The 17175-nt window shown below is 36.7% G+C and overlaps 1 protein-coding gene across 2 annotated transcripts; it reads right to left on the reverse strand.

Annotated features, from left to right (window-relative positions):
- Positions 1 to 3728: 3728 nt before the first annotated feature.
- LOC104230178 (uncharacterized) lies at positions 3729 to 10589 on the reverse strand. 2 transcript variants are annotated; one of them, XM_009782916.2, is made up of 11 exons: positions 10341 to 10589; positions 9888 to 10140; positions 9469 to 9641; positions 9050 to 9208; positions 8569 to 8718; positions 7753 to 7896; positions 6557 to 6713; positions 6083 to 6255; positions 5892 to 5947; positions 4212 to 4314; positions 3729 to 4101 (listed from the first exon to the last, which is right to left on the reverse strand). In XM_009782916.2, the coding sequence occupies exons 2-11, from the start codon at positions 10099 to 10101 to the stop codon at positions 4012 to 4014; spliced, it is 1419 nt and encodes a 472-aa protein (XP_009781218.1). In that variant the 5' UTR covers positions 10102 to 10140; positions 10341 to 10589; the 3' UTR covers positions 3729 to 4011. The 2 variants fall into 2 exon arrangements, with proteins under 2 accessions (XP_009781218.1, XP_009781219.1); XM_009782917.2 differs by having other exon boundaries at positions 9888 to 10134; positions 10341 to 10473.
- Between the last annotated feature and the right edge of the window lie 6586 nt (positions 10590 to 17175).

Raw genomic sequence — 17175 nt, forward strand, 5'->3', positions numbered from 1 at the left:
TGCTCCAACCAACTCTCGTGTCAAGACCGTGAATGCCGAGGTACAAAATGCTCGTGGGGTAGCTAATGGAGTTGGTGTCAAATTGGGAACTTGGAAAGGTATGACAAACTTTACCGTAACCGCTATGGATATCTTTGACATCATACTGGGGCAAGAGTTCTTTATACATTGTCATACTTTGATCGACCCCTACCTCCAGCGTCTCTTAGTTATGGAGCAAGAAGGAGCTTGCATGGTACCTACAGTGACTATGCCACACGGACAGATCCAAGCACAACTCTCAACTATGCAGTTTGTCAAGGGGATCAAGAAGGTGGATCCAACGTTCGTGGCAACCATTGCAAGTCTAGAGGAAGACAAGAGTTTTCAAGAGACATTGCCGCCTTGCATAGAGAAGTTGCTTGAGGAAAACAAAGATGTCATGCCTGAGGAGTTGCCTAAGCACTTGCCGCCTAGGCGAGAGGTGGACCACAAGATTGAGTTGGAGCCAGGGGCTAAGCCACCCGTATTTGCCCCATATCGTATGGCACCGCCTGAGCTAGAGGAGCTCAGGAAACAATTGAAAGAACTGCTAGATACTTATCACATTCGCCCATCAAAGGCACCTTTTGGGGCACCAGTATTGTTCCAGAAGAAGAAGGATGGATCGTTGCATTTGTGCGTAGACTACCGAGCACTTAATAAGGTCACAGTGAAGAATAAATACCTGATCCCGCTCTTTGATGACTTGTTCGATAGACTTGGGCAAGCCATGTACTTTACCAAGGTGGATCTTCGAAAGGGCTACTACCAGGTTCGCATTGCGGAAGGGGATGAGCCAAAGACAGCATGCGTGACGAGATATGGAGCCTTTGAGTGGTTGGTGATGCCCTTCGGATTAACCAATGCACCAGCCACATTTTGCACCCTTATGAACAAGATTTTCCATCCCTACCTTGATCAGTTCGTGGTAGTCTACCTAGACAACATAGTCATCTACAACAACACCTTGGAGGAGCACATAGAGCACTTACGGAAGGTTTTTCAAGTCTTGCGGGAGAACGAGCTATACATCAAGAGGGAGAAATGTGAGTTCGCACAATCAAAGGTGCACTTCTTGGGCCATGTCATTAGCAATGGTGAGCTACGCATGGACGAGGCTAAGGTACGTGCTATCCAGGAGTGGGAGGCACCTACAAAGGTAACAGAGTTGAGATCCTTCCTTGGCCTTGTTAACTACTATTGTTGGTTCATCAGTGGCTACTCAGCAAACGCCGCACCATTGACTTGAGCTGCTGAAAAAGAACAAGCCATGGGCATGGACAGAGCATTGTCAAAAGGCGTTTGAAGGCCTTAAGGCAACTGTAATAGAGGAGCCAATCTTGGCGTTACCTGACTTTGCCAAGACATTTGAGGTGCAGACAGATGCCCCAGACTTCGCCATTGGGGGTGTCCTGATGCAGGATAAGCATCCCATAGCGTTTGAGAGCCGCAAGTTAAATGAGACGGAGTGGCGTTACACGGTGCAGGAGAAGGAAATGACTGCCATTGTGCATTGCCTTTGTACATAGCGACATTATTTGCTCGGGTCGAGGTTCGTGGTCAAGACCGACAATGTGGCTACTAGCTACTTTCAGATGCAGAAGAAGCTCACACCAAAACAGGCTAGGTGGCAGGATTTCTTGGCCGAGTTTGATTATGCGCTGGAGTATAAGCCGGGCAAAGGTAACGTTGTAGCCAATGCCTTGAGCCGGAAAGCTGAGCTTGCTGCAATCATTTCAGCAAGATGGGACATTCAGGAGGCTATAAAAGAAGGCATGCAGCATGATCCAGCAGCCAAACAACTTATCGAGTTAGCCAACAAAGGCATGACGAGACGGTTTTGGATAGAAGACGACCTACTACTTACCACAGGTCGGCGGGTCTACGTGCCTAAGTTTGGAGACATTAGACGAGGGATCATAAGGGAGAGTCATGACACAATGTTGGCTAATCATCCAGGTCAACGTCGCACTAGGGCCTTGGTTGAGTCAGTCTACTATTGCCACACATGCGAGATGACATAGAGTGCTATGTGCAGACTTGTCTTGTCTGTCAATAGGACAAGGTTGAACAACAACAACCCGGAGGACTTTTGGAGCCACTGCCAGTTGCAGAGCGTCCATGGGAGAGCGTTACTATGGACTTTATCACTTGTCTACCAAAGTCCGATGGTTATGGTACTATTATGGTGGTCGTGGATAGATTTTCTAAATATACCACCTTCATGCCCGCCTCACCAGGTTGCACTGCCAAGGAAGCCGCCAAGCTATTCTTTAAGAATGTGGTGAAGTATTGGGGCTTACCCAGACATATTATCAGTGATCGAGACCTCCGCTTTACTGGAAACTTTTGGAGAGAGTTATTCAACATACTTGGCACGTAACTGCACTTTTCCACTAGTTTCCACCCACAGACAGATGGACAAACGGAACGGGTCAATGCCTTACTAGAATGCTACTTGAGGCATTATGTAAGCGCGCATCAGAAAGATTGGGCAAGGCACTTAGACATCGCCCAATTCTCTTATAACTTGCAGCGGAGTGAGTCCACGGGGCAGACACCATTTGAGCTAGCCACAGGCCAACGACCATAAACTCCACATTCATTACCAGCTGCGTTCGAGGGAAATAGTTTGGGGGCTTATCATATGGCCAAAGGATGGGAGGAGCAGCTTGACACTGCTAAGTCCTACTTGGATAGGGCCACTAAGAAGATGAAGAAGTTTGCGGACTGTAAGGCGCCGTCCCACGAACTATAGAGTTGGGGACATGGTCATGGTGAAGTTTAACCCAAGACAGTTCAAGGCACTATGGGGGATGCATCAGAATCTGATTCGCAAGTATGAGGGGCCATTTAAGATCGTTTCTAAGGTAGACAAGATCTCATACAAGCTTGACATGCCATCGTATCTTAAGATCTACCCTGTCTTCCGTGCTAGCATGTTTAAGCCATATCATGAAGATAAAGATGATCCAAGTAGGGGCCAATCAAGTCGAGCACCTATCACTATCACCGCCTCGTATAATCGGAAGGTTGAGGCTATTATGGATTACAAGGCCAGGCGAAAACAAGGGCAAAAAGCCACCGCTATGTTCCTCGTCCATTGGAAGAGGCAATCACCGGAAGAGGCCACATAGGAACGATATGAAGACTTATGGCAATTCAAAGATAAGATCCAAGAGTTTATGTAGCAGCATTGCGCCGCGGTCGTCGCAATATTAGGTGGGGGATGTGATGACCCGCCACATCATCATGCCACATAGGTGCCATTTGGCATATATTAATGCCATGTGGAAGCTTACATAAGAAGAATGCTAGCATTTGTGAGAAGATTCTAGAGAAGTATCGACATTTACACACTAGCCCCTAGGAGACTAGTATATAAAGGGGACCATTCGTTTGTAATTCACCAAACAAACAATTCAAGTTCTCTCTAATACAAAGCTTCCTTTAACAATTCTCTTGTGTTCTTTCTACCATTCTCTTAGCGATCTTGAGTGTAGTAAGACTGACTTGGCATAGCAAGCACGTGAGCAAGCTGTGCAAGATCGTGAGCGAGTTATCAAGTGCCACACGTGTACTTAGTTAATTACTAAGGACGTGACATTAGTCTAACTAAAAGAAAGACATTTAGTTTAACTCAATCACGAGAGGAGGATTGCCCAATATGATATAAGAAAACCATACAACAAATTCCTCAACCAATGTGACACTTAACGTTATTAATTATTGCCATAACTATTAAGGGAGCCGGAGCTAAATTGTTAATAACCACAACCATATTTTCTGTTCGAACCTTGTATTCGTATTTATCTACCCACAGACACAACTGCAGCACTAACAAGCAGTAGAGTGACCTTGGAATCAGCTAGAAGTTGCAGAACACAATTACAAAGCAATTCTTATTTATACAACAACTTTACACAGGAAGTCGCAACAGAAATAGATACTGACATTTATCTTGAGGGCAGTTCATCCAAGATGAGGCGATTACAGAAAATTCATTCTGCTTGGAACCTGGATGCCTGCTCTCTTTAAAAGTTCTGCAGAGGCATGCTTGGCCATCGATAGAACTTTTTCCTGTGCATAAAAAATACCTATGTCAAACTTATTGACACAGAATGATAACTAACCTAACAAAGTAAATGAAAGAGTATGATTAAGCATCTAAAAGGGGTTGTTATCAATACCTCGTCTATGGTTATAATTTTCTTATCTTTCATAATCCAACAGCCGTTGCACATAACAGAGACAATATTCTCAGTTCTCATGCAATAAACAAGGCTGGAAATGCTGCAAAGTCATCAAAAGAAACTAGTGTAACATTCTGGTGATCACTAAAAAGGATGATATGATCAAACAGGAATAATTGAAACTACACTATGTTAAATGAAACCAAGAATAGAGAACAAGCATACAGACTGCATAGTAATTTTCAAGGTAATATTATCCACTGATTGCTGACAGCTTAGTTTAGCATGATAGAGTTAAAAATAGTCAATATATGTAGTTCAACCATATTCCAGTTATTGCTAGCAGAGCTACAAGTAAACTAGAAAGCAAAAATAAGAAAATAGAAATAAAGATGTTATTATTAGACGAGGGAAGTAATGAAACCCTCAAAAGAAGAAGTTGAGGAAAAGATAAAATTATCACACAGGTGACGTTATGAACCCTCAAAAGAAAGTGAAAACGTAACATTTTTAATATAGCCAAACCTTCATTTCAAAGGTAACAGTTCAAGAAACCTCGATTTCACATACCGAAGGAAGTTATGTAACCCCTCCCCCACTTTCCCCAACAAGAAAAATAGAAAACGGAAAAAGGAAGTGGAAGAAAAAACCTATAAAAATAGTGAATCCTGGATTCCAAAGCAATAGTTCAAGAAACCTCAAGTTCACCCAATTGCAGTACAATTCCATCCGATTGTAAATACAGAAGGGATAAATGGTTTTGAAATGACAGTCAATGAAGTGACACCCAAAAGAAAATCAAATTACTACATAAACCACATATCACACACTGGAGAGTTCTTGTTGCTCTCATATTTATGAGCCGACAATGAGAAAACAATTCCAGGATTTTCATACTAAGCCAGTTCTTTTCCAAGCACAATTGTTCTTGTATCAGTTTCATTTAATTTAAAATACCACAAGGGAACCTAGTCAGAGTTGCAGGTAAAAGTTCTAAGGGGTTTGATTCTCCAATAGTGAAGAAAGGAAAAGTAAAAAAGACCAAAAAACGAAGGGGTTTTATTAAAATACAGTAGCTAACTATGATTAGGATTTGAATGCAACATCATGTTTAATTGATCCTTATGAATATGGACAAATTCTCATAATGGTTGAGAGGGAAGCGTTTGAAGAGAAGTCATCTAGACAGAAAGTATAACAGGGAAAAAGGACCACTGACAGCTAGATTAGAAAGAGAGAGAGAGAGAGAGAGAGAGAGAGAGAGAGAGAGAGAGAGAGAGAGAGTAATAGCAACACGATTGGAATCAGAGCTTTCTAAAACTGACCTGAAGGGCTATTGATGTATAGGCTTGGATGAAAAATACATAGGAAGATGAAACTTTATGCACTGGCTAAGCTAGCTTAGTGGCACAACTTTACGTGAAAAGAGGCCTGTACTTAAAGAGCACTTGTGCTAGAGGACCTAAAAAATTAATACGAGTGGCAACTGAGGAACTGTGTCAATCAGATCAAAGATGGTCAACTTGTTAAGGAGGATAATGGAGTGATCTAAATAGTCTGATATTGATGCAACTTTCCACCAGAATGCATATCACAAAATAGAAGTACATATGGATGAATCACAGGAAATAATGTCTCTCCACATTGTGCTTATTCTCCATTAAAATGATCTCATACCAGTCATGAATTGGCATCATGGACCAGGAAGAAGGATTGACCACAACGATATCAGCCTGCAAAGTAGTTCACTATAAGTAAACCTGTACGAAGAGATCCAACAGAAGCAAAATCTCGTCATGCTTCCAGAACCAGGAGCAAAAGAAAATATAGCAAATAAATAACACCGAGGCGGAAGCAAGGTGTCCAACCTTCTTCCCAACCTCAAGGGAACCTATTTCCTTGTCCCAAAGTATAGACTTGGCACCATTTATTGTGGCCATTCTGAGGATTGTTTCGGCAGGCAAAGCTGTAGGATCAGTGGTTCCCTTGGAAAATACTTCACGACCTTTGCTTACCAAAGAAGCCAGGTACATCTCATCAACTGCACAAAAATAACAATGGAGCATCTCAACAAATGTAGTAGCTCAAGAGATGGATAACAGTGAGCATGTGAATTCTGCTAAAGAGACGCAAGATAAATGAGAATATCAGGAAGCTGCTAAACTCACTAATAGAAGGATGTGCTGAGAAAAGTCATAAATGGTTGATATTTCTATACATTACAAAGCAAATGAAAATCAAAAACTGAAAGGTGGCATTAACACAGTACCATAGGGAGTATAGATAACTACAATAAAGAAGTGAAGAATAGAAACATATTAAGAGTTGCACCACATTAGTACCAATGCTCATTCTATTGTTTGATGGTGCACCATCTGTACCCAAGGATACACAAACACCAGCACTGAGCATTTCCCTGATGGGGGCAAATCCAAGCATTCTCATTGCAGCAGCAGGACAATGTGATACTTTCACTCCAGCCTTTGAGAGACAATCAACCTGACAGAACAGCAGCGGACATACAGAAATTTGAAAAAATGGCTTATTATAGTAGCAATCCAATATAATTATTTGAAAGAAAATCAGCAGTAAACATTTTTGAAGAAAAAAAATCAGCAAAAAAAAAAAAAATGCAGCTCAAACATACAAAAGTCAGATAAAAGTTATTTCCCGTGACAGTTGGATACAGGCTAAGTAAAAAATTTCTAAGTTTTCTTGAGCTCTAATAGAGTTCGGCTAAGCAATCTTTAATGAGTGTATAATCATTCACAAAAAAGGGCTCTGAGAATTTGCTTTTGTTACTCTAAAATTAAGTGTTTCATCAATCATTTTCTTTGTTAGATCTCTCATATAGTAATGAGGCATGCTCGCAAAGTAGAGAATTCACTCTCCTTCTTTACATTGAACCAAGACGGAAGCCAAATCTGAATTAGCGTAATTTAAGTACTTCTCTTGCGCAGGAAATGAACCAAATAAGGCTTATTAAGTCAGCTTACAGCAGCCATAATTGAGGAACTTCAGTCTCAAAGAGTTGGCAGGAAAAATGTAGAGATCATGGGTGGTTGAATCAGGACCATTGTCAGGGATGACGGTGGCAGTTTTGATGAGGTCAGGAATCGGGTACATCAGTTTAGTAGCACTAGCAGAAATGAAATGCAGGCGGGATGTGTTGATGGCAAAGTCGTCTAGTGATACAGTCTTTGAAACTAAACTTAAAATTTTTTCTATTTCACCAGATTTTTTCAAAGGCAGCTAACCATTGTTTATGCTACTGCAACTTCATATGGCTCAATACAACCATATCAATTATGAGCGTGTGTTCCTGGCGTTTTTACTTTTAATGTTAGTCCATCCTATAAGCTGGTATACATGGCAGGTGGTCGTTTCGGCCCCCTCAATCTGTTCTCTCTTTCATTCCTTTTTTTTTCCTCTCGCTTTTCACCAGACATGTTACCAATAAACAAACTTGAAAAAGATACACAAATTAAGCAGGCCAACTAGTACAGACAGATATCTCAGAAGAAGAGAAGAAGCTTACCTCTTCCTCGTTGACCCAAACAGTATGTGCTGCCAGCAAATTGTTCTGCAGGAACTTGATTTTCTCGAGATATGTAACAGTTCCATGATCAACTCCTCGAGTTTCAACAATCAATTGGTTTTCGAGGGGAATCTCTGCAATATGCTGAATAGTTGAGAAATTAAGGCTCCAGTGGTGTTGATAAATCCTTTTAAGACTTTATTCCCCTTGCACACAACATTCTTTTTCTTTTCCCCTTTTAAGGGCAGTGGAATCTCAGGGGTGAGGGGTTGAGGTTGGCTTTGGACAAATGGCTATCATTCAACTGTAATGGAATGCGCCCTCTTATAAAGTCTGCAATGTAATACCTAGTTTCTTATATATATATATATGACCCCAATAAAAAAAGGAATTCGTCCTCTTTGATACAAGAAATAACATATTAATTTGGATTTCCAGAATACCAAAGGATAGTAAATGAAAAAGAATAAGGCCATTAATAACGACCATTACCATAGCAGAAGGACTAGCTAAACTCTCAAGCTAAAAATTATTATATCTATTTTTGGGAACTCCTTAATATCATTAGTAGCAGAGAAGAACATACAGGATCAGTAAAGCTGAACACGTTCGTCCAGTATACTAGTTTTCATTTTTTTAATCTCTCATATTATGATGTGGTCAAATGCATCAACATAATTAAGTCTGATTGTGACTAAAGATTCCAATTTCTCTTTATTTCATCAATTGCTACCTTGTATAAATAGAAAGCTTATTCTACATCGTAGTTGTGTGTGTGTGTGTGTGAGAGAGAGAGAGAGAGACAGAGAGAGAGACCATGTGAATCCCCGTTTCTAGTTTTTTTGCTGTGTCTCTTGTCTCAGCAAGTAACCGATCGGTTGAATTCATAATTTGTCTTATCCCAAGCCATACTTTGATACGCCCATCTGCTGTATTGTGGTGTTTCATAAACAGATCCTCCTGCAACTGCACACTTGAAATAACATTACATTCACATCTCTAGGCTACAACTTGTAGGTACACGGTTAATTTTCAAATTAGCACCTTTGAAATAAATTCCAAGCAAAATGACTTCAATACAAGAATCAAGAAAGGAATAAATTCCAGGAATGTTGGAAGGCAACATAACCTGTTAATTAAATGCTTGAAGATCTGACCAAACACACTTCAAAAGTGAAACTTCAAATTTTGGTAAAGAGCAAACATGAGAGATTGTGCAGTAAAAGTTATGAAAACTATACAATATCTTCAACTGAAATTCAACACAAGGCTGGTTTATTTAGAACTTTTAGCCAACCTTAATACACTCCTCAGTAGTCCTAGCGGCCCATGAAGCTGGCAAACCTTCACCCCAATCCATAATAGACTCGGTCAAACAAGCACGCAAGCCTAATACTTCAACTGCACTTGCCATTCCAGACAAATGCTGCCCTCCTGCTTCTGCAAAGCATGTCACCTGTTTCCAATAACAACCAAATATGCTTATAATCCTGAAACAAACATAAACTATTCGGATTTAAGTTATTTGCACTAACAGTGTAAACTTTTTTACACTCTCATTGTAATTTTAATCTGTTATAACATGTAACTTGCCAATTTTTGTAGGTAACAGTTAAATGCTTATCATTGGGAATTACCTGCTAAGTGACCCAATTTAGTAAATATTTATATGCAATGTGTATATAGTTTAGCCTATATGATTTCAATAGCACTTACACCAGAGTGAATAAGTTCGATTCCGCAGAGTAAAGTGGAAATGAAGGAATCTTGTTCAGTCATGTTGGACTCATAAGGCCAAATGCGTTTATGTAACCATGTCAACAAATCCACATCATCAGCTATTCCTCTCCCTAATTGCTGAGACGTATGAACATGAGTGTTTATGAACCCTGTCCAACATTTTCGTAAGTACCAAGCGCTATAATACAGTAAACTAAGATATTCATATCACTTTCCATAATTTAAATAAAGGTTATGTCCAGCTTAATCGTAGGCCAATAGACCCACCGAGGATTATAATGGAGCAAAATATCTAATTTTGTACTCATTTTTAACTTCATTTTGCAATTGTTAAAATAATATATGCTCCTAGAGAGTATGGCAAATCACAATTTCCTATATACTCCACTATATACCTGGGAGGAGAATTTGTCCGCTGAGGTCGAGTATTTGAGGAGAGAGAGAAGAAAATTGGGGGAGAATTTCGGCGGATTTGCCGACGGCTATGATTGAGTTGTTTTGTATAGCAATTGCGCCATCTTGGTAAACGCGGCTCTGAGAATCCATGGTCACGATCATAGCATTGTGGAGTAGGAGAATTGAGCTCTTATTCTCGTTTCTTGGTTCCATCACTTGCTCCAATTCTAAACGTTCAACTTCAGACTGCAACTGATAAATAACAGTTACCAAATTCCTCCACAATTGTTCTTTAAATGATAAATTCCCCTCGGATTTGGAACTACCACATGTTTAACTCCAAGTAACTTATCAAAGTATTCACCCTCTTACAACTATTATTAAAGATTGCAAATATCTATTGAAAATGTTAAAAAAATTTAGCAAATGAAGAACAACAACAACAACCTTACCACGTGTGTATGATTATCATCAGAGCAACCCAAATGAAGAACATAAATATGATTATCTTTTTTTAATCTGGGAAGATACACTCAAGGATATAAAGTTTTTATTCCTGACGAACATAACCAAATAAGCTTAACACCAAGTAAAAGTAATTTTACGATTGAAGTTTTAGGGGAGGGGAGCGCTTTAAATTAGTTGTACTCTAAGGTCAACATGTAAAAATGAGACTCCTCTAGGGGTGAAGAACTTGAAAAATAAGAAATCATGTGAGACACTTGTCTACTTATGCTTTTAAGTGTTTGGACATATGTGCGCTAGATGCGCCCACCGCACGGGCTCCTCCAATCTATATATCTATATAAAAGAGGGCCACAGTTGATCTGGCACCTACCAAGAAATTCAATTTTCTTTTTTTTCTTTTTTTTTTTTTAATTTTTTGCCTTTTACCCTATTTTTCCTATTTATATACTACTATTTTAGAAAATCTAAAAGTCACTTGTTTAAGAAAATCAAAAGTCACTTCCCACATCAATAATTGTGGTACATTTAAAATTGCTATTACGAAAACAGTTACGGTGAACATAAAATTCCAAACGCACGTAACTGGTCCGTAGGAAAGTAATCACTTTCTCCAATTTTCTTTTTAGAAAAAAACAGCCGATCTATGGTGAGTCTCAAGTCTCAACTATTTCCACCTCTTTCTTCGTGTTATTTTCCTCGTGTATCCAATCTTATTTGGTTTAGTTATTATTAGTGTTTGTCTCCTATTTCATTCATATTTTTCTCATCTTGATGAGTTCTCTATTGTCCATTGATCCGCCCCCTTCCCAAAAAGGTTAATTTTTCTCTTCTTGTCCTTTTATTGCTTATAGGTTAATGTAGCATTGATTTCATGTGTATTTTTAGTTTTTCATTTCACTTGCTGGAACTCCTTTTATCTCATTGTCCCCTTGATCCATTATCAGTTTGTAATTAGCAACTCACTTTTTTCATTGAAACATTCTCATGCTTACTCTTATCTATGCTTAATACATTTCTTTGTAAGATGAGGCAGATAACTGCAATAGATTAAGGAAAAGTGTAAGGATGTGTTAATGGAATAGAGAATATGGTGATTTTGGAGGTACCGGAGGATATAATATTCTTAAAAGTTGAGGAATGCAAGATGAATCTTATTTGAGGTTATTAGGGTTTATTTCAGTTGTTTGTCAAATTTTCTTAATTTTTGTGAGAAAATATAAGGAGCTTTCCTTCAATACTTCCTTTTTCCCCTTTTGTTTTTTTGGTTATTTTCTTCTTCTTCTTGAAATACAAAAGCTACATATGGTGTAATTCGGAAGGTATTATATTTGATAATAAAAGAATGTGTTTATCTATTTATAAAAATTGGTTCATACTCCTATTAAATAAAAAAGAATTGGTTTAATTCATATTATGCTCGGTGAAGTTTATATTTTTTGCAAAAAAAAAGAAGAAGAAGAGATTTCTTGCATATGCTTTCTTTGGCGGACCTGTTCTGGTTGACAAGAAACAAAATTGGTTCAATAAGACAAGGACCATAACGTTATACATTATATTTCTCTTGCTTATTTAATTATTGATCAATTTATATCAAGGGGAAAAAATATTCTTCCTCACTTCCTGCAATAAACATCTATATGATTGATCAATTAGGAGAGATTAATCAATTCCCTAGAGAGGAAGTAAGATCATAATTTTCGATTCAGACTTCCTTCTTTGTTGGACAATGCTGGTGATGCCAGTATCCATGAGGAAGTTAATGTGACCAACATAGTAGAAGTACATAGTGCTAAGGGTTTTCAGATTATATATTTTTTGCTGAAATTATATTTGCACTTTGGGAAACCATTGTTATATTTGAAAAAAGTGTAGATTTGATTTTTAGTAATAGCACTGCTACTTTATAGTAACACATATTGCAAGTCAGTAGGATTTATTACTGCACAAAGTAAATATACTGTGGTCTAACTTTTAGTGGATAAGTATGAAATATTTAGTCTGTGCTTAATTTGGTAAAATTTGTTTTTCTTCAGGGTAATGAATATTAACTTGGTTCTTTTTGAATTTTGCCTCAGGTGAACACTAGAATCCTCTCCTACTACTAATGGAGGTGGTATCATTTATTTAATTCATTTTTGTGTAATATGTCTCTACTTCAAGAAAGGCTAATTGAGTTTCTTTTACGAAACTTATGTTGAGAAATATGACATGCTTTTTATTTATCCAAATTTCATATTTAAACTCATATAATCAACCTATTTATCTTTTTGTTTATCCTGACTTCTGAGATAGATGACCATGAGAAATCTCATTAGAGTTTATCAAATATGGTACGTAGTAAAATGAAAAAACAAAATAATTAACTGACGTGATAAGTAAAGTGTTATACTTGGTATTAGGGGTGTACATGGACCGGGTTGGTTCAGTTTTTATTAAAACCAAACCAAACCAACTATATCGGTTTGGATTGGTTCGGATTTTTCGGATTGAAATAATAGTTAAGTAAATATATGTTTAGTAAAAATATAATAAATTGACAAAAATTATCTATTAAAATATTTTATGAGAGAATTTTCTTAGTAACATATATTAGTTATTTTTTTTAGTCGTCTGATAATAATGTTTCGTTGATATACACTTTCAAGGTTAACCGAATTTAGTAATTAAACATAAAAATCAATATGATACCTAAACAATTATAATAATAATAATCACTTTACATTCGAAAAAGATATAACAATTTAGTAGATCTTAACATATGATACGAATATGGAAGAACAAAGAGATTGACGCATTTCAGTAACACTTGATGAGAAAGTGATCACACAATCCATTATTTAAGGTAAATAAATATGGAACACTTCATATACTATTAAATATTATATCCCGCAAGATAATCCTAAATATTTCTAGACATTTTTTTAAAGAAAACTCTATATAAAATCTTAAAAGTATATATAAAAGTTATATATTTATATGTCGGTTTGATTCGGATTTTTTTACTCAATACCAAACCAAATCAAACCAAACCTAATCGGGTTTTTTAGTCGGTTTGGTTTGACTTTTCTGTTTGGTGCGATTTTTCGGTTCGATTTGTACACCCCTACTTGATATTGTGCAATTCCTATTATTGCCTCATATATATGATGACCCTTTTTTGTGTCGGTCATTTTTTGTCAATTATTTGCTAAATTGAATCTATGGCCATTTTTCAATTGAGGTATGTACATTTCTTTATAAATCTTTATGCACATTGTTAGGCACAAGTGTCCTTGAGAGCTTTTTTTCTTTCCTTTTCTTATAATATTTTCATAATTTTTCTCTTCAATCTTGGCTAAATTTATGAGAAGATCATTTCTAAATTTACCAATATATCGCGCGAAGCACGTGTAAATTGACTAATTGTATATAATAAGAAGGCAAAATGCCTTAACACTCCCCTAAACTTGACACAGATTATTAGTTACGCCTTAAATTATTTGTAGTTTTAGTTACCCTTCAACTTGGCCTTTTGAGAGTCACTATTCCCCTGGACGATGATGTGGCAAAGAGTGTGAGTGCACTCGCCTGCTACGTGAATTTTTCTGTATATATGTTTTTTTCTAAAAATAAAATATATTTTTACCTTTTTAAGTATGTTAAGGATAATTTTTTCGAATATAATTTATAATAAAACTTGGATAGAACTACATTATTTAGGCTAATTTTTTATTTGAAATACTAAAGTTTTAATTAATATTTTTTTGAGTTTGACATAAAAATAAAGATTTATACAATTGAAATAAATAGTCAAGGCACCTAAAAAATTATAACAAATATACAGTTCGAAATTAATTATTTTGGCTATAATTTTTTATATAGCTCTAAATTATGGTACTCTAAACATATATATTTTTACAGATTTTACCTGAAAAATTAAAATACACAGTTGAAATAAATAGTCATTGCATCAAAAGAAGAAATAAAAAGAGTGTATAATGCAAGTGATTTCTTTTTATTGCATAAAAAAAGAAATTAAAAAATACACAGTTGAAATACTGTCCTGAGCTGAGGGTCTATTGGAAACAACCTCTCTACCTGCATTAGGTAGGGGTAAGGTTTGTGTACAGACTACCCTCCCCAGACCCCACCTATTGGGATCAAATTAGATTTTTTTTTTGTTGTTGTTGTTGATGATGTTGTTGTTGTTGTTGTTATTTATTTTAACTGTGTATTTTTACTTTTTTAGGTAAAATATGTAAAAATATATATTTTTAGAGCACAATAATTTAGAGCTATATAAAAAATTATAGCCAAAATAATTAATTTCGAACTATGTATTTTTCATAACTTTTTAGATACCTTGACTATTTATTTCAACTGTATAAATCTTTATTTTCAGGTCAAATTCAAAAAAACATTAACTAAAACTTTATTATTTTTAGCCAAATAAAAAAATTTAGTCTAAATAACGTAGTTCTATCCAAGTTTTATTATAAATTGTAATCAAAAAAAATTATCCAAAAAAGCAACATACTATCACGACCCGGATTTTCACCCTTGGGAGTCGTGATGGCTCCTTATCATGAAAGCTAGGCAAGCCAAATATTATAAAATCATTACCCTTTTTATTAAAAATATTCAACAATTTAGAATAATAAGTGATTAAACAACGGAATAAATTAAATAACCGGAAATGTAGAAGACGAAAACTTAATAATTCAATCAAACACTGCTATATACTTTGAAGTACAATACTACCCAGAATTTGGTGTCACAAGTCACGGACTGTTTAAGAATACTACAAATAAGGTTTGAATGAAATTACACAAATCTGTATCTGAATCAGTAAAAACAGAAAGAGAAGTGATAGCAGGAGACGCCAAGGCCCGCGAACGTCTGCAGGACTACCTCGGGTCGCTTGAGTGGGCAGCACCCTCACTGTGGTCCAAACGCTCCGGTATCAGTATCTGCACACAGTGCAGAGTGTAGTATCAGCACAATCGACCCCATGTGCTGGTAAGTGCCTAGCCTAACCTCGGCGAGGTAGTGACGAGGCTAAGACCAGACTATCAAAAAATCTGTACAGTTAAATCATATACAATGGAAATAAAAATTGATAAATTACAGCTAAAGTTGGGCGGGGAAACATGTTGCGGGGAGTAACTGATAACAACAAAATAATAGTAGAGAAATGTAAAGAACACCATAAATAAATTACCAGCAAAAGATAAGGAAATAAGAAACAAGTACACATTGTCACACCTCCTTTTTTCTACCTCCGAAAAGGGTATAAGGGAGTTTTTTCCAATTTAAGTGACAATCGAAACGGAATTATTTTATTTTTTAAAACAAATCAGAGTCGCCACTTGGGATAATTTATGGTGTCCCAAGTCACCAGTTTAAAATCCCGAATCGAGGAAAGATTGACTCTGTTATACAGTCTGCGAACACAGAAGTCTGGGTAAGGAATTCTGTTAACCCAGGAGAAGGTGTTAGGCATTTCCGAGTTCCGTGGTTCTAGCACGGTCTCTTTGATCATACTTGGCTTATTAAAATTGTTTAATTACTCATTTTAGAACCTATGTGTATCCCCTCCCTTAACCGCTTTTAATTAAGAAATTAACCTGAAATGAGTCACGCGTACATGTACTCATTTCGCTCGGTGTGTCAAAAATCATGTCACGCGTACGTGTCCACAATTCCTAGCACTTAGTTATTTAGGAAAAGCTTGGCCAAATTTGCGCGAACGCATATTTAGGAAAAGCTTGGCCAAAGTTGCGCAACGCATACCTTGATTTTTATTTTTAAAAGAATCGTAACTATGTCACGCGAACATGTACATAGGCCAAAAATCCATTTTTAAAATGGTTATCACCTGTACGTCCTAAATCATCATCTCTCTCCATTATTAAGATGCTAATGCATTTTCAAGTGTGCCAAAAGAAATTTCAGCACTATCCATGTATTAGAATAATTATAAATTAGAATACTTCAATAAATCACAACTAGAAACCTTAACTCTTTAAAGAAAGATAAAATCGTCCTTCTTATGTTTGATTCAAAAAACTAGTGGCACTATGATCTTAATCCTTATTAATTAACAATTAATTTTCCTCATCATATGATTGTCATTATTATTAGCACGATACCAAATTGACTACGACATTAATATAACTCTACTGGCCTGGTTCTTCTTTGAACTTTCATGAAATCAAGATAATAACAACAATAACTAAACTCACAAAAAGAGAACAACACAATAAGCTCGACAAAAATTAATGAGATAAGCCAAACCCTCATGCTGTGGGTTGCTGAAGAAATATAAGTATAAGTCATCACAGTCTTTTAAGTTTTTTACGAACTAACACAAACATTCAATAAGAGATTAAGGGAAGTTGTCAAAACATGATATTAAGAGCTAAACAATGAAGGAAAGAAGAACGGACCTCTGAAATCTTTCAATATATTAAAGATCTTCCAACTAGTTTACAAGAAAACACGACACTGTAGTTGAACACAAAAAGACCGTAAGCCGGAGACCACGACGGAACCTCGATGGATTGAATCCTCACCGGAAAACCAAATAATCGACGGGATCCGAATTAACACCGGAAGGCTCAACCCAAACCCGAATTCAAAACCACATTTCAATCAGAGTCCATCATTGAACATAACCCAGAATCAAAAATAAAGAACGAAACAGAAAATATGTTTTTTTTTGTATCTTTTTGGCTTTCAAAGAACAAATGAAGATTTGCAAAATGGGTTCCTCAAGGCTCACTATTATTCCCTTGATTTCTGCCCCGTTTTGTTCTTTGTACGTGACGACGTGTGTGC

This window comes from Nicotiana sylvestris, chromosome 11 (assembly GCF_000393655.2).
Source record: "Nicotiana sylvestris chromosome 11, ASM39365v2, whole genome shotgun sequence".
In the NCBI taxonomy this organism is placed as follows: Eukaryota; Viridiplantae; Streptophyta; class Magnoliopsida; order Solanales; family Solanaceae; genus Nicotiana; species Nicotiana sylvestris.

Coding starts and splice junctions, on each gene's coding strand:
- LOC104230178 (XM_009782916.2), bottom strand. CDS start 10,101: ATGGAACCAAGAAACGAGAATAAGAGCTCAATTCTCCTACTCCACAAT. Junction 6,256..6,556: donor AAACAATAGAATGAGCATTG/GTACTAATGTGG, acceptor ATTTTTGTGCAG/TTGATGAGATGTACCTGGCT. Junction 5,948..6,082: donor CCCTTGAGGTTGGGAAGAAG/GTTGGACACCTT, acceptor ACTACTTTGCAG/GCTGATATCGTTGTGGTCAA.